Here is a 15336-nt window from a genome sequence, read left to right on the forward strand (position 1 = left end):
TGACAGAGTCTTAGAAGTGTAGCAGCAGTCTCGACATTCTAGAGGTCCTTTACAAATTGAAAGGAGTTCGCGACGTAAATACAATCCAGCGTCGGCAATTCACTGACGCTCGCTTTCATATTCATCTGGCCTCACGTGGCCGAGCAAGAGGTGCCACTGTTCAGGGTGGCGGTAGGCGAGCAAAGGTACTGAGACCTGGGGGACGATTGATTTAAGTAAATGAACGGCACTTGACTATACAGCGCCGAAAGTCGTTGTGCGAAACCATTCGAGCTTTCGCCAGGGCCTATGTACAGTCCCCTGAGGCGCTTACTGACGCTATATCGACAATGCCATGATACTGTTGACTTTATGAAACGTTAGAACATTCGCACAATTGGGGATGTGATTTGCGACTTACCAATATCCTTGTCATTCTCCTGCAATGCCTTGACAGCCTTCTTTCGGCTGACGCTGGCCTGAGCCATGACCAGCTCGATGTCCTTGGCCTCAAGCCCGGTCTCATCAACCTCCTCATTGTCGTCGTCGTCGTCATCGGCGGGCTTCTTGTCCTCAACCGCCTTACCCTTGTCCGCAGCACCGTTCTCCTGTCCCGAAGCCTCATGCGCAGACTGAGCAGCCAATTGCTGCGCAGCAGAAGCTTGTGCCTGCGAGTTCAGGTCCTCAATCTTGGCCTCACCGAAGATGCTACAATCCACACCTGTCAGTAATCAATCTTCCACCACCACAATCAATTATCTAGTTGTTGGTCGCAACTCACATCCACGTATTGCTGCTCGGACTCTTGTACACATCGGGCTGACTGATGACGAACAGAATATTCTTCGGCCGTCGCAACGTCACCCTCGTAATGCCCTCGATGTGCTTCAGACCCAGCTTGGCAATGGCCTTGCGTGCCTTCTTCTCATTGCGGCTATGCACGGTCACGGTGGCGCCGGCAGGAATGTTAGCCTCGCCAGCGTCATCATCGGAGCTGTCATCGTCGTCCTCGACTTCAGGGCCGTCCTTCTTCTCGGGCTCGTCGGGAAGCTCCTCGACGCGAGGGTTGGCCATGCTGTTATGAGTGGTGGTGAAGAAGGCTGACTGTAGGTGCAGTCAGCTTGAGACACCGTTGTCTAGGCCGTCGGCTTCTCGTACGAATAGCAGTCAATGCCGGGTAATGAGGTCCAGCAGGTGTCTCTTGCCTACAGTGATAGGTGCAATGGGCTTGGCAGTTTCGGCTTCGGCTCACACAGAATTTCAGGCACGCGTCCGTGCGCGCGGCGTCATATTGAAGATCACGTGCAGAACATCTGACAGCATGCTGTATACATAGCACGCTTCACGGTGGGAAGGAAGGCTGGTCCGCATTCACTCATTGCATCGAAATTGTTTGCGAGCCTCTCGGCGATCGCTACTTAGGGTAGAGAGCTACTGTACGCTCAAGCCAGCATTTCCACTCTGCGCCAGCCAACCATGCGCTGAAAATGTCAGGTACTACACTTTGTGCAGACAGTAAGCACCAGTCCGAAACGGCAGGTAGTCGTAGTCGTATGTCGAACGGCGAGCTCTATGCCTTCGCCGCTTTCGCCTGTGCCAACGCCTTCCGCTCCTCGAACCTCGTCTGCCGCCTCAGCACCATTGCCTTGAACCGCTCAAAGTCGTTCAACTCCCTCCTCCGTGCGAATTTGGCCTGATTCTTGGCATATGTGGAGTTGAAGAACTTGCCCTCCACGTCCGAGCTATCCCAGCGCTTCTTCAGGGCCGCATGGCCAACTGCGAGCGGTGTATCGGGAATGACGATCGCAGTGAGTGATAGTTGTGAGAGTGGTGCGGCGTGGCGCGGGACAATCTTGGACTTGTCGGACGACGGGCCTTCCACGAGTGCCTGTGGGAGAATGTTAGCAACGGCTCAAGTCTTCTCCGTAGCTGTGGCGATGTGGTAGCTCCAACGTACGCGCTTGTGGTCTATGATCTGAACAATGGCGGCGAGTCTGCCTATATATGGCCCTCTTGCGAAGACCGCGACACGGCCGACCTCGACAAGGCGCCATTTGGCTTGAGTGACGGTAGCCTCGCCCATCGCGGATGTAGTAGCTGTGAGAGGCTATGCAATACTGTCAGAATGATCCGAGAGCTGTCTGATTGCTGCTGCAAGGCGTACCGGAGTGTGGAAAGGTGTTGTTGTAGTCGCTGGTAACCGCCTAGTCGGTCGTCGCCAGTGATTGAAGTTCGGCTTGTGGTGGTGCGCCTCGGTGGATGTTCGGCCCATAATTTCGCTTCTTGGCACGCCCGCACATGGCCCGCATGCAACACCTCATCGCGGTGACTACGGGAGAGCATACGACTTCAACTCGGCGACAAAGCCAGGACTTTCGACAGCAACTTAAATAAAGAACTATCGTCACGATGAGGACGTACGACGATACCTTCTCCGGACAGAAGATCTACCCTGGCAAGGTACGGCACCATCCTATCACCATATTCAACCACAGAAGGCGGACATAGCAAGGCGATATTGCAGCAGAAACACCAGAATGGAAGACGCTGACGGACGTTCCAGGGCAAACTCTTCGTCCGTGCCGACAGCAAGATCTTCCGCTTCCAGAGGGGCAAGAGCGAGTCTCTCTTCCTACAACGCAAGAACCCGCGCCGTATCGCTTGGACAGTGCTATGCCGGAGGCAGCGGAGGAAGGGTATTTCAGAGGTACTATCTCCATACACTGGACAATGTAATAGTTCACTTATTGACAGTCTGTTGTAGGAGCAAGCCAAGACCCGCCGTCGCCGTCAAGTGAAGAGCCAGCGTGCCGTTGTTGGTGCTTCGCTTGATGTGATCAAGGAGCGCCGTTCCATGCGACCCGAAGCTCGCTCGGCTGCTCGCCAGAAGGCTATTGCTGAGGGCAAGGAGAAGAAGAAGCTGTCGGAGAGTGAGAAGAAGGCGGAGAAGGCCAAGGGTGCGGCCAAGGCTGCCACGGGTCAGGTGAAGGGAAGGTGAGTTTCATCATTTTGAGATGCCTGGCCGTGCAGAGATTGTGCTAACATGGTTTGTAGCATTGTTGGCAAGCAGGCCGCTAAGGGTGCAGCGCCCAAGGTCAAGGCTACAACTCGCTAAGATCAACATGTGCACATTGTTTGCAACCTTGAGGAAGTAGTATCTGGCGGCAGCATCGCTGCAGAGTGCCGTTGCTGGGCGTTTGTGGGTTGGCAGGCGTAGACGTCGATGAGTCCTCAATGCCCACTATTTATGCACACCGTTCACACCAGTATAAGCATTTCTCACGCTCAAAACAGGATCGCGATGACCGCGATGTAGATTCCCAGACTTTTCGACGCTGTGGATACTACATGGGTCTTGCCATCGCATCCTATTGATGTCTTCTGACCAACAATTCGTCCGCGATGCCGGACAATACTTTCCATTTCAGTTGCAACTACTCACTTACCGTGCGCACGAACGGACGCATGTCCGTTCACTTTGGCATAGCCATTGACCTCAGCGTGCCCGTTAGCCTCGGGTTGCACTACGAGGTGGTATCTCCTACGGCCCTGCTCGTCCGGTCTTCTGGGCTCGACCGTAGCGCCACCAGCAGATGCTACGCTCCTGCTATCGCCTACTGGCAGAACGACAGTAAGACCCTTCTCGACCCAAGGCGGCTCGAAAGCACCCACATCCTGCTGAAACTTTACCGCGACCTCTTTCGGTGACGCGACATAGCTGACCGTGAGCCCTGCGATTTTCGCGGGTGGGGGTGAGATGCCATCGTCTTCCAACCAAGTATTGCTATACCACGTCTTGCTATCACTCATCTCTTCAGGTGGCGGGAAGATCTCCACTCCACGCCAGTCGTCGGCAGGTAGGCTCGCTTCATTAGCTTTGTCACCAGGCGCCACCACTTGTCGGTTCAGACCCACGGGAACGGCTCCGCCAACGCGTGCGAGAACTGGTATGCTGTCCCTCCATGGCGAGGAGATGGTATGCCAGCGGCCGGCGGAGAGGTACTGATACGGTGCGTTCGTGTTTAAAAAGCCTGCGTCTTCCGTACTCTTGCGAGGTAAGTAAACCTTGGCGTCACGAACGCCAGGCTCGTATACACCACCAATCAGCAGAGTATCGCCGAGCCAGTACTGTGTCTCGCCGTCCTTGATGAGCTTACTAGTCCACACCTCCGGATCGCTCTCGTAGCCCCAGCCTGTCCAGCGCTGCGGAGGCAATGCGGTACGTGTGCTCAGCAGCATCAGGCCGTATATGTACGGTATCATTTCATACCGCCTCATGATAGCCTTCCGCACTTCCGGTAGGGTTTCTGGGTACATCCACGGCTCGATCACATCACCAATCAGGCTGTCATTACCGGTCTTGTAGCAGTTGATAGCAAACCGCGGGCTGTGGCATCCGAGCTGCACCCATCGCACCAGCAGTTCGGGCGATGGCTGTGGGCCCTCGAAGCCGCCAATGTCGTGGCCGTAACATTGGAGAAGAGACATACCTGCGTTGAGGGACAAGGCGTTGGCGCCACGCATGCCATCCCAGCTTGTAACATTGTCGCCGGACCAGGATGAGCAGGCGTATCGCATCGTGCCGGCTGTGGCAGATCGAGTAAGGACGAAAGGACGCTCATGCGGGACCGCCTCGAGCAGCGCATCGTGGGAGGCTTTGCCCATGAGCTCGGTGTGCATTGCGCGTCCCCAAAATCCGACGTTGTTACGCTTTTGGTCAGCTTCGGGTATAGCGCCTTCGTGTGCAGCTTGACTGTTTAGGGCTATCTGCCAGTTGTCGGAGGGAAGAAGGTACTCATTGTTGTCATTCCACATACAGTCCATGCCCTCCAACCGAAGCTTCCGTACGTTGTTGTACCAGAAGTCGTAGCCGGCCGTGGATGTGAAGTCAATGTGACCGCCTTCTCCGCTTGTGCCGCCACCAGCGCTCCAAAGACGGGCGATACCTGTCTCGCCCGTGCGCGGGTCGGTGAAGAAAGCACCATCCTTCTTTAGACCTTCGTAGGCAGGGTGGTTGGCGAGAATGTAGGGCTTGATGTTGGCTATCAGTCTGATACCACGCTTATGGTACTCGTCACAGAAGCCCTTGGGATCGGGAAATCTGTGCTTGTTCCACGTAAACACGTTCCGAGTTTTGGGCTCCTGCTCCGCAACAGTGTAGCCGGAGCTCATCTGAAAGCCTGAGCACGGAATATCGTACTTCTTGAGCTTGTCGGCGAAATCGATCAGGGCTTCGCTAGCTCGCGGCTCATCCAGCATAGAGTACCTCATCCCGCCACCAAGGTAACCAAAAGCCCACCGTGGCACAAGCAGAGGATATCCAATGAGCCCAGCGTATAAAGTGATAACTTCCTGCAGTGTTCGGCCAATCATCGTGTACTCCTCGAGTCCACCAAAGTCCTGGCGGTAGACCTTGAAGTAGCCCCACATGCCATCCATTTCAGAACCAACGGAGTAGTAACCCCGGGCGTGAGAAGTTGAAAATGTCGCAACTACCCCGTTCGGAGTTGCGCGTATGAGAAGTGGAATATGCTTGTACATTGGATCGCTCCGAAGGACGTCGTAACCGAAGCAATCGGTTGCGGTGAGCGTGAAATGTCGATTGGACAGATCCATAGGTGCTGACTTCTCGCCTAGTCCGACGTGGAGGTCACCGCGGGCATACTTGGTATAGTGGGCGACTCCCGGGCCATCCAGTGCGTATGAGCGTAACGGTAGGTCCTCGTGAAGTGGCTTCTCCCCAGAGAAGCCAACCGAGACGATGGGCTCGTTCTTCCATTGCACTTTAGCTTCCACGTTGTCACACTGAAACGTCCTGGAGTCTTTATCGGGTTCGGAGACCACGAATGCTGAGTTGTCAGTTGTGGGCTTGTGAGCACTTGGAAAGGGTGGCAACGGGTGGTCTGCAGAGGAGAACGTTGTCCTGAATAGCCCAGGCTTTACGGCTTGGAAGGAGAAAATTACAGGCTTGCCGCTCTCTGTGCTTGTAAGTCGGACGGAAGCTCCCTCGGCCTTGCTGGAAGGATTGAGCTCATAGCGATACAGAACCAGTTCTTTCTGCGGCATCTTGGAAACGAAAGTCTTTGAACACGATCTAGGGAAAAGCAATGCCCCGGTACAGTATGCTAGGATGTCATATATGAACTGTATTAAGCATATTCACGCCAACGGCCGGATCCATCATAGGTTATATGAGCGGACCTCTCTTGACTCCGCAGCAAGAGCAACAACCTACCGAGATGGATCCACAGAAGGTTCGTAAGAGGAGCAGGAGCCGTCTTTCAATGACCGTGCTGTCCTCTCAAAAGCCGACAACATGTCTGTATGATATGGCGTGGCGGGCGCACTCCAGTTGATGACATGACGCTGGCCAAGTAATATCTTCTTCACTGTCGGTCAAACCAACCGTGATCAGAAATGAAGTTGACTCTCTCCTCGGCAACGCTCGAGACGAGGCCCACTGTCAGAGGCCGACGCTATTCCGTGGACGTCTTTGCCGACGAGAGTCCGAAGCAAGCCGTTGTCGAGTGTGGAGTACCCCACACCAAATGATTGGCTGCACATTGATGACAAGTACCGCTAAGGATCGCTAAACCATGGCCGCGGCGAACCATGCTTCATCACGAGGCGAGTCTCGGCCGTGTGTACACCCGACCAGTCGACGCATTTCGGTGCATGTGGCGGCGTCCGTAAGGCAATTGCCCATGCGGAGTCTCCGAATACGTCCCCAGAGCGGCAATTGATTGCCATCTAGACGCGGGGATTGAGGGACGAGGGCTGCCGTGTGGCCATTCACGCTATAAGAACGGGCTAGAGCGCGGGTGAGGTGAGATGAGACGGCATCCTCCTGCGCTCACCTTCACAGACTCAAGCGACGAAAGCCACGCGGACTCCATACCACTCATGGCGGCTCATCACAACGACACTGCCATTGAAATGGTAGACCCGCGCGACCAGAAGCCTGGCGATATCAACGCTGAGACTGTCGAAGCCATTGGCGCGGCCGACTATGAGGCCGTCAAAGGCAAGGACAAGGCAGCCCTCCTCCTTAAGGAAGCTGGCCACTCCGTCATTGTGACACCAGCGGACAACTCGCGCATCTTGCGTTCCATCGACCTACATATCCTTCCCATCATACTCGTCATTTACTGCTTGCAATCACTCGACAAGACCGCCTTGAGCTATGCCTCCGTCTTCGGCATCATCCAGGACACCCACCTCGTCGGCCTGGAATACAGCTGGACGGGTGCCATCGTGTATGTTGCCCAGCTCATCTGGCAGCCACTTATTGCTCTCGCCCTGGTAAAGCTTCCGCTTGGAAAGTTCATCGGTGTCATGGTGCTCTGCTGGGGCATCACGCTGTGCGGCATGGTTGGCAGCAAGAACTTTGGCGGTCTGATGGCTTCACGGTTCGTCCTCGGATCGTTCGAGGCGTCTGTCGCACCCACATTCATCGCATTGGTACAAATGTGGTATCGGAGAAACGAGCAGACCAATCGCAACGCCGCTTGGTACTCTATGTTGGGGATAGTCAACATCGTAAGCTCACCTTGCCAAACATTGTGCCACGCCTACTGACGTATTATGCAGTTCGGCAGCCTTCTTAGCTGGGGCCTTGCCCACATTGATTCCCACACACTCCGCCCATGGCAGATCATCTTCCTCTTTTGTGGCTGCCTGACCGCTGCGTTCTCGGTCATCGTCCTCATCTTCCTACCAGACTCTCCAATGCAGGCACGCTTCCTTAAGGGTGACGACAAGCTTATAGCTATTGAGCGGCTTAGGATGAATCAAATGGGTGTCTCATCTGGTGTGTGGCGGTGGGATCATGTCTGGGAGTGCCTTACGGACGTCAAGACTTGGATCTGGTTCTGCCTTCTGACCGCGGTCTCGATCCCATCCGGCGGCATTACGACTTACGGCCCACTCATTGTCAAGAGTTTCGGCTTCAGCTCGTTCAAAACGCTTCTTTTCAACATGCCCTTTGGCGCCGTGCAGCTCGTCGTGACGCTTGGAGCCGCTTTCGGCGCAACCCGCTTCAAGTCCAAGTCGCTCATGCTGGCCCTTCTCTGCATTCCGCCCATCATCGGGCTGTCACTCATGCTCAGCATTCCGCGTACTAAGAACAACCGTGGCATCCTACTCTTCGGCTACTACATCACCTCGGTCTACCCGGCCATCAGCCCGCTGATCTACAGCTGGAGTGGCCAGAACACCGGTGGCGACACCAAGCGCAAGGTCACCACCGCCGTGCTTTTCATAGGCGCGTCCGCGGGCAATATTATCGGCCCTAACCTTTTCAAACCGAGCGATGCGCCCTACTACCACCGCGGGCTTAGCGCTGACTTGGCGCTCTTCGTCGTCATCATTGTGCTTGTGGGCTTGGGGGTCATCTGGGTTCGCATTTTGAACCAGAAACATGCGGCGGAGAGAGTTAGGCTAGGCAAGGCGGCGAAGGTTGTCGATTTGAGTATGGAGGATAAGAAGGCGCTTGAGAAGCATGACGAGGCTGTCAATGACACGCATCAGACTGGAGGCGTCGGTGAGAAGGGTTTTGATGACTTGACTGACCTGAAGAATGAGGACTTCATCTACGTATACTAAGCGCGTCAGTCTGTTGTGTATATTTCATGAACCGATGAACGACTCGATGCTTGCACTCAATGATGACCTTCCGCTGTTGACCTTCATGTAGCGTCATGTGCTTATGCTTCAGTGGCATTGTTGCAGCTTTTTGCAGGGGGTCCGCAGTTCGCACGCCGGCCAGATGGTCGTCTCTGGACGTAAGACGGGCAGCTGCCCGTTACCGACCCCTCCACACCCGCCATAGGGCGACAGTGGCAAGCCATGAAACCACGAGCAAAGCAACAGCAATCACAATCTTAGTCTCGCCTGCATCGTACGGCGCCTTCTCCGTTCCGGGCTCTAGTCAATAGCCACTCTTGTCACCGACAGGCGGTATTCTCTCGGTCAGATACTTCTCTAGATCCTCAATCTCTCGTGGAGCGGCACTGTGGGGCAAGCCCTTGTACGTCTTGAAGTCGACATTCCAACCCCACTGCTTCAGCATATTCGCCGTCAACTGTCCCCACTCATGCCTAACGACCGGATCTGCGTCGCCATGGCCCATGAAGATAGGCGTATCCTTGTTGGGACTCTCCTTAGGCACCAGTGACTGCACCTTATCCTTCAGCAACAAATAACAGCTAAGCCCAAAGATACCGCCGAGCTTTGAAGGACAGGTAATCCCAGCCATCAGACTCATGGCACCACCTTGACTGAAACCACCCAACACGATCCGCTCGGTTGGGATGCCGGCCTTGATCTCGTCTGAGATGAGTGTGTGGAAGACTTTCTGCGATCGTAGAATGCCCGCTTCGTCTTCAGATCGGTTGGCAAGGTCGCCGAAGTCGGCTATGTCATACCAACCCGGCATACGCATGCCCATGTTCACAGTGATCGGTATCTGGGGCGCATTGGGAAAGATGAACTTGGTTTCCGGGAACTTGTTGGCGGATCGCCATTGGTCCGCCAGGAACATCCTACGCCATTCCGTGTGAGCTGGAGAAAGGAAGTCCGAAAATGAGATACCAGCTTACCACCCTGCGCCGCTACATCACTGTCAGCCTACGTTGTGCGGTGGCAAGACGGTAGGCTAGAGCCTCACCTGTCTCCCAATCCGTGCGCTACAATAACTGTGGAGGTGTGGCGCTTGAGGGCCGGTACCACCAAGGCTGCCTTCGAGGAAGACATCTCCGCCGATACTCTGCCGTTTGCGAACGCTAAGCTGGCTTCTCTGTGATATCAAAGCAATCTTAGCTAATTGATCTGTTTGTCGTCCACGTTGGACATCGAATGACGTCTATTCCATCGGCGGAAGCCTTCCGCTGTTGACTGTATCAAAACTCAAGCTTACGAAAGCAGAGTATCGTAAGATAGGTATCAAATGGCTAACGCCTGATTCGGAGCGCTTAAGCCTCGTTCCGCGAGCAAAGTAGGTGCTAAGGTAAGGTAGCGTCTATATCTTCCGTAGACCTCCGTACTCCGATAAGTCCTTCGCGATGCCCAACTTCCTCAACGCGCACACTCTCTTCTTTCTGGGTGTCCTTCTTGCCGCCATTCCCATTCCTCTTGGTGTTTGGACAGATCACTACTCCTTAGCCTTCCCGCATCAATACCTAGGTATCGTTGTCTGCGACTCCGTAGGCGTCAACCGCAAGGACTGTTCGTTCCAGCCATTCTACCGTAGGACCAACGACACGAACATTGCTAAGCCCCTGTACGAACGCTTCGGGTTGGACCTGGACTGGTGGAAGCTTCAAGACATTTCGACAGCTTCGATCGCGAACTCACGAGCGATGCCTCGCACGCCAGTATACTTTGTCAGCCACGGCGGCCCAACCATCATGGAAGAAACTTCGCATCCTGCGTACGCAAAGCTGCAAGCCATCGGTCGTGAAATCACGCAAGAGGTGAAGCCGAAAGCCGTCGTGGTCTTCTCCGCTCACTGGCAAGCGGATGGACCGAATGCCGTCGAGGTCAACACAGCGACGGACATGGATCTTATCTACGACTTCTACGGCTTCCCGGCGCATTACTACAAGATGCAGTATCCGCACCGCGGCTCCCCACAGTTGGCTGGTAAGGTCATCGAAACCTTCCGAAAGAACGGCGTCCATGCCGAGGGTGTGAGCCGCGGCCTGGATCATGGCGTCTGGGCTGGCTTCATGGTAATGTTCGATCCGAAGACGAACCCGTTGAATGTGCCTATTGTGCAGGTCAGTCTGTATGATTCCGAAGACCCGGAGCGGCACTACGCTCTCGGTCAGGCACTCTCTTCGCTGCGCGACGAGGGCGTGCAGATTATCGGGTCGGGCATGGCGGTGCATAACTTGCGCGATCTTGGTAGACGCCTCGGAGGTTCAACAAACTATGCCGTCACTTTCGAAGATGGCCTAAAAGCGGCAGTCGAGACGAAGCCGGAGGAGAGGAGGGAGGCCATGACTGAGCTGCTCAAAAGGCCTGATGCGAGAAAGGCGCATCCAAGCTTCGAGCACCTCCTGCCAGTACACGTTGTGGCGGGTGCGGCTGGCGGTGAAAGTGGCAAGCAGTTGTGGACTATGGCAGAGGGAGGTTTGGCGTGGGGTCAGTACCGGTTTGGCGAAGTTGTTGCTTCATGATATTCTAGATGTTTGGTCAAGGTCGCCACGTCCAGTGTGGCTGTCAAAAATGCTTTGTATCACCAGGGTGGCGCTTGTGTGCTACGGGTTCAGCAGATCGCCGGTTATCAATTGGTTGTTATTGTACATTATGTACACTCAAGCAGCTCGTCCATCCCGAGAAGCTACTCGCATGACCGAGTGGTTGTGCCTTGCTAGCCGTGACGGTAACTGTGCGGTCATTATGCGTCCTTCACCAGCTTTGTGACTGCATCTTCGATCCCTTTGTCGTCCAGCCCTACCTCCATGTTAGCGGCGATGTGCGCGACCCACAATAGCTTCGTTTGTGACTGCACCATTGAGGTCTACCCGCTTCTCCCTGCCGAACTCATACCGCGCAAACACACGAGGCTGTATGTCCAATGCTTCCCGGATCATAATGGGAGTGTGCGGGTTGTGGTGCTTCATCGTCGGGTATGCGCGCGTAAGGAATGATCTGGCATCCATTTCAGCAAGCTGTCAGTGACTGAAGCCGTTTAATGATCGCTTCCTATTCGTGTGATGTGTGCTTTTCGTACCGTACGGCATTGGAGTGGTCGCTTGTTTGGCAGTGATGGAAACGCAACTCTTTCAGCGCCTTTGTGAAGGCGTACTTCCCTGACATTGTACCAGCGACGACGCGCAATCGAAGGGTTGGAGCTGGAGCTGTCTGTTTGAGAGAGCTTGAAGTCGCATCTTCAAAGGTGATCCTCCAGTACCCTTAACTCCGAGAGATCGCCAGGTCTTGGCATCTCCGGCAACCCCCTCTGACGACCATCTCACCTCCATCAACTCTCATTCCAGCTCCCTCACTCTACGACGCATCTTCACTCCTCGCCGATTTTCCACTCTGTCAATATGGCGACAGCTACCCGCTTCGGTCTGCGCGCTCTGCGCCCACAACCCTTCCGCACCTTCGCCCAACGACGAGCCTACGCCAGCGCAACGGAGAGCGCCTCCGCGGTTGAGGCACCCAAGGTAGTAGAGGAGAGCGGCTTCACCAAGTTCTGGAACAGCCCCGTCGGACCAAAGACGGTGCACTTCTGGGCTCCCATTATGAAGGTATGTCATCCACCTCCGTATCAGGAAGGCACGCAGCCCTTAGTCTGGAGACCTGTACTAAAGGCTATGGTGTACAGTGGGGTCTCGTCCTAGCCGGCGCCGCCGACTTCGCCCGGCCAGCCTCTGCATTGTCCATCCCTCAGAATGCCGCACTCATGACCACCGGCGCTATCTGGACCCGCTGGTGCTTCGTCATCAAGCCCCGGAATCTGTTCCTAGCATCCGTCAACGCGCTGTTGGCCTGTGTAGGTCTGACGCAAGTCACGAGGGCGTTGATGTACCAGCAGAGTCTCAAGGGCCAGGAGGGCGTAAAGAATGAGCTGAAGAAGGAGGGCGGTGTTCTGGAGAAAGTGGTGACGAAGCCGGAGAGTGTGGTTGAGGGCGTGAAGAACCCGAAATAGCGTGTCGGAAGTTGAGAGTGTGGAAACAACTGTGAATGCTGTTCGATGGTTCAATGGGTATGTCTTCGTTACAAGTGTTAGGTTACGGTTTACAGCGGGTGTACATCTGCCCGGAAACGTCCTATCCCGAGTCAAAATGGCTGAATGCTTGCTCTGACTTCAGCTCACTGCTGCCCAGTTTAGCAGGATGTTGAGCACCAACTCATCGGACCTCTGCAGAATGCGCGAACCTCCGGCGCTTTCGATATCGGTCAAACGAAAACTCAATTCAGGTTCTCACTCATGTTGACCATTACCCAGTCCGGTTCTCCAACCTCCGCTGCGACCTTGCGACCGGCCTTGTCCTGTTCTGCTTTCTTCGCGGCTTAACACGAGTCCGCAGCTTCTTTGAGAGCAACTGACAGCTTGGAGGTCTTTGCATTGTCCTGGTCGTTTGTTTGCTTATTACTCGGACCAAGGACGATGCGACTAGGCGATTCTCTCTTGGCTTTATGGACTTGGTTGGCAGCCTTTACCGCATCGGCCCCGGCTGGCTTGGAGGTCGCTGCAGGCTCGATCTTCACGCTGCCTGCACGAACGGCGGCCGCACCCTTAACATGCTCGGCACCTGGCACAATTGCCGGACTGGTTCTCTCCGTGCTGGCTCCCAGCCCTAGCCGGGCGTGTTGGAGGTCGTGCATAAGCTTCAGCCACTGGGCGCAAGCTGGCCGAGTAGAATAGGACGATTCGGGGCCATCTGGCGGTGAATCCCGCCGTACGACGCGTCCTCGATGAACACGACGACGCTCTTCTCCTTGGTGCATCGCGCGATCGGACTGTGGTGTCTGTGTCAGCAACACCTCGTTCGATTGAGTGGCAGGCAACTTGCGTCCGCTTAAAATGCTCTGGATCTCCGCAGATGCCGACAGACGCGATCTCCTGCGCGAGTTCTTGGCTAACCGGCTTGATGTAGCCATCTCCGCTGATTTGGCTGGGCACCATCTTGTCCGTCGTCGTCATCTTGCGTGCAGGATCCGAAAGTCTGAGCCGCACACAGTTGGAGACCGAACAACATCTAGGTACGGGAAGGTTTATACGCCCTTCGCGGAGCGCGCGTACCGAGTCGTCGGAAATGCCGTAAAGCGGCGGGCCGTGCCTTGAGAGAGAGACGCGAAGTAGATGTCGGTCGCACGACGCTGTGAACGGTCTTGATGCCTGGAGTTGACAGGTGATACCGTTCTTGGGCATCTAGCATACTGGTAAGGAGCTGTCGGCGACGGAGTTCCGCGTCACAGCATCCCACAGACGTGAAGATGTATACTCAAATTGGCCTTATTCACGGGCGCAAGGCTTCGACAGCCACGCTGAGAACGTTGCAACACCACCTCGCTGACTCCCGCGGGCCACTAGGCCATCATACCTGGGCACATCTTAACAAATCTTCGAAACGAGGACGTAGCATTTGTCCTCAGTCTCGGCCTCCTCGATCCTTTCCCACTCATCATCCGCATCTGCGTCTGCGAGAGAAGCTCCCATATCGGAGACCTGCGTTGTTCCGGCCACCTTTGAGTCGGAGGCGAGGTCTGGCTCCGTATGAGAAGAGATCCTTGGCGCTGCAGTAGCCGGCGCACATGGCCCACCCGCTCCTTTCTTAAACGGTGTCGACGATGGCTTCGCCTGCTCACTGTTTGTCTTGACAGGAGACACCAGCTTGGCGTTTGGCGGCGGACCAAGCTTGCCAGACTCCGCTAACTCGGCACGCTGAAACTGCCGTAGCAGCGTCAGTGAAAGTGATGTCGCCGGCCGGGTTTCCGTCGTAACTCTGGATGCCAAGCTATTATGGACGACAGCGTATGAGGCATCCTTCGAGAAGATGATGGCCGCCTTCTCTTCGGCGCAGAAGGTGACCGAGCTAAGTGGCCGGTGTCAGTACCAATTTTAGGGATCATGTGCACAGAAGCTAGACTCACGCTGTCTTTGAGTGTGAAGAGTCGCCACAGCGACCGTTCTCCGTTAAAGTAACCGCAAAGGCTTGGGTAATTGGACTGCAGTAGCTCTCCTTGGAGACCGTCCTTTTACGCATTAGGCCTGCCATCGGCAAGTCGTAAACGCTGGCTGGAGCGTACGTGGGAGCGATGGTCGAATCCGGAAATTTATATAGCAGGTTTGCAAAGTGCGTGTGAGTGTTGTATCAAATCACCGAATGTGTCGTGAGCGCCGGCCCGTGCCTTTCACGTGAAGTGCATGGTGAATGCAAGGCTGAGCATGATATTAGTGAATGCCACAACGCAAAGCCGACAACGCTGATAATGCGGTTGGTTGTGGGACAGCGCATGCGTTCGGCTTTCATTGTACAAAGGCTGGCAAGCTCGCCGATTTGTGTTGCTGGTGGCGGAGCGATGTGGTCTAATGAGACAATCTAAATTCCGCTGGAGCATGACGCTGTAACGGCGCCGTGCGGCGGCTCGCCCATTGCCGTACTCAGAGCGCATGACTGCTAAGGGAATCGCTGAGCAAAAGTCGTCCCCTGGATTGTTCGCCTCAAGCCTAGCCGCCCATGGACGCTTCCCGCCTCTTGTGCTCAAAGTGTGACCCACGTCAGGACCTCCCCGTTAGACGACCACAAAGTCATCCTCCTCCGGGACCTCAACCATCTGCCATTGAGACTTGATGGGTGGTTGGGCGGTACATGTCCTGTAAGGCCTCGCTACGCCTTT

The 15336-nt window shown here is 55.2% G+C and overlaps 9 protein-coding genes across 9 annotated transcripts; 3 read left to right on the forward strand and 6 right to left on the reverse strand.

Annotated features, from left to right (window-relative positions):
• Positions 1-16: 16 nt before the first annotated feature.
• On the reverse strand, positions 17-1179 carry BAUCODRAFT_35759 (uncharacterized protein). Its single transcript, XM_007679846.1, has 4 exons — positions 1138-1179; positions 761-1083; positions 401-687; positions 17-347 (listed from the first exon to the last, which is right to left on the reverse strand). Exons 2-4 carry the CDS (start codon positions 1051-1053, stop codon positions 319-321), a joined length of 609 nt encoding a protein of 202 aa, XP_007678036.1. The 5' UTR covers positions 1054-1083; positions 1138-1179; the 3' UTR covers positions 17-318.
• A 174-nt stretch (positions 1180-1353) lies between these two features.
• Positions 1354-2169, reverse strand: BAUCODRAFT_111482 (uncharacterized protein). Its single transcript, XM_007680172.1, has 3 exons — positions 2144-2169; positions 1937-2086; positions 1354-1867 (listed from the first exon to the last, which is right to left on the reverse strand). The coding sequence occupies exons 2-3, from the start codon at positions 2060-2062 to the stop codon at positions 1550-1552; spliced, it is 444 nt and encodes a 147-aa protein (XP_007678362.1). The 5' UTR covers positions 2063-2086; positions 2144-2169; the 3' UTR covers positions 1354-1549.
• Positions 2170-2985: 816 nt separating this feature from the next.
• BAUCODRAFT_551155 (glycoside hydrolase family 31 protein) lies at positions 2986-6463 on the reverse strand. Its single transcript, XM_007680173.1, has one exon. The coding sequence runs from the start codon at positions 6043-6045 to the stop codon at positions 3418-3420; it is 2628 nt and encodes an 875-aa protein (XP_007678363.1). The 5' UTR covers positions 6046-6463; the 3' UTR covers positions 2986-3417.
• A 452-nt stretch (positions 6464-6915) lies between these two features.
• On the forward strand, positions 6916-8583 carry BAUCODRAFT_73468 (uncharacterized protein; the record flags this gene model as incomplete). The annotated part of the gene is made up of 2 exons (XM_007679986.1): positions 6916-7518; positions 7570-8583. 2 exons carry the CDS (start codon positions 6916-6918, stop codon positions 8581-8583), a joined length of 1617 nt encoding a protein of 538 aa, XP_007678176.1.
• A 216-nt stretch (positions 8584-8799) lies between these two features.
• BAUCODRAFT_35765 (uncharacterized protein) lies at positions 8800-9827 on the reverse strand. The gene is made up of 3 exons (XM_007679847.1): positions 9647-9827; positions 9579-9590; positions 8800-9521 (listed from the first exon to the last, which is right to left on the reverse strand). The coding sequence occupies exons 1-3, from the start codon at positions 9730-9732 to the stop codon at positions 8909-8911; spliced, it is 711 nt and encodes a 236-aa protein (XP_007678037.1). The 5' UTR covers positions 9733-9827; the 3' UTR covers positions 8800-8908.
• A 211-nt stretch (positions 9828-10038) lies between these two features.
• Positions 10039-11607, forward strand: BAUCODRAFT_35767 (uncharacterized protein; the record flags this gene model as incomplete). The annotated part of the gene is made up of 2 exons (XM_007679848.1): positions 10039-11436; positions 11495-11607. A coding segment is annotated over one exon (1121 nt), but the record flags the coding sequence as incomplete, so codon positions are not given.
• Positions 11608-12035: 428 nt separating this feature from the next.
• BAUCODRAFT_73558 (uncharacterized protein) lies at positions 12036-12640 on the forward strand (the record flags this gene model as incomplete). The annotated part of the gene is made up of 2 exons (XM_007679995.1): positions 12036-12239; positions 12317-12640. The coding sequence occupies 2 exons, from the start codon at positions 12036-12038 to the stop codon at positions 12638-12640; spliced, it is 528 nt and encodes a 175-aa protein (XP_007678185.1).
• A 365-nt stretch (positions 12641-13005) lies between these two features.
• On the reverse strand, positions 13006-13596 carry BAUCODRAFT_124163 (uncharacterized protein; the record flags this gene model as incomplete). Its single annotated transcript, XM_007680174.1, has 1 exon — positions 13006-13596. One exon carries the CDS (start codon positions 13594-13596, stop codon positions 13006-13008), a length of 591 nt encoding a protein of 196 aa, XP_007678364.1.
• Positions 13597-13958: 362 nt separating this feature from the next.
• BAUCODRAFT_551524 (uncharacterized protein) lies at positions 13959-15084 on the reverse strand. Its single transcript, XM_007680175.1, has 2 exons — positions 14590-15084; positions 13959-14531 (listed from the first exon to the last, which is right to left on the reverse strand). Exons 1-2 carry the CDS (start codon positions 14712-14714, stop codon positions 14051-14053), a joined length of 606 nt encoding a protein of 201 aa, XP_007678365.1. The 5' UTR covers positions 14715-15084; the 3' UTR covers positions 13959-14050.
• Positions 15085-15336: the final 252 nt, after the last annotated feature.

Source organism: Baudoinia panamericana (genome assembly GCF_000338955.1).
Source record: "Baudoinia panamericana UAMH 10762 unplaced genomic scaffold BAUCOscaffold_9, whole genome shotgun sequence".
NCBI classification, from domain to species: Eukaryota; Fungi; Ascomycota; class Dothideomycetes; order Mycosphaerellales; family Teratosphaeriaceae; genus Baudoinia; species Baudoinia panamericana.

Coding starts and splice junctions, on each gene's coding strand:
- BAUCODRAFT_35759 (XM_007679846.1), bottom strand. CDS start 1,053: ATGGCCAACCCTCGCGTCGAGGAGCTTCCCGACGAGCCCGAGAAGAAG. Junction 688..760: donor CCGAGCAGCAATACGTGGAT/GTGAGTTGCGAC, acceptor TGTGGATTGTAG/CATCTTCGGTGAGGCCAAGA. Junction 348..400: donor GGAGAATGACAAGGATATTG/GTAAGTCGCAAA, acceptor CGTTTCATAAAG/TCAACAGTATCATGGCATTG.
- BAUCODRAFT_111482 (XM_007680172.1), bottom strand. CDS start 2,062: ATGGGCGAGGCTACCGTCACTCAAGCCAAATGGCGCCTTGTCGAGGTC. Junction 1,868..1,936: donor AGATCATAGACCACAAGCGC/GTACGTTGGAGC, acceptor ATTCTCCCACAG/GCACTCGTGGAAGGCCCGTC.
- BAUCODRAFT_551155 (XM_007680173.1), bottom strand. CDS start 6,045: ATGCCGCAGAAAGAACTGGTTCTGTATCGCTATGAGCTCAATCCTTCC.
- BAUCODRAFT_35765 (XM_007679847.1), bottom strand. CDS start 9,732: ATGTCTTCCTCGAAGGCAGCCTTGGTGGTACCGGCCCTCAAGCGCCAC.
- BAUCODRAFT_551524 (XM_007680175.1), bottom strand. CDS start 14,714: ATGGCAGGCCTAATGCGTAAAAGGACGGTCTCCAAGGAGAGCTACTGC. Junction 14,532..14,589: donor TCTTCACACTCAAAGACAGC/GTGAGTCTAGCT, acceptor CCGGCCACTTAG/CTCGGTCACCTTCTGCGCCG.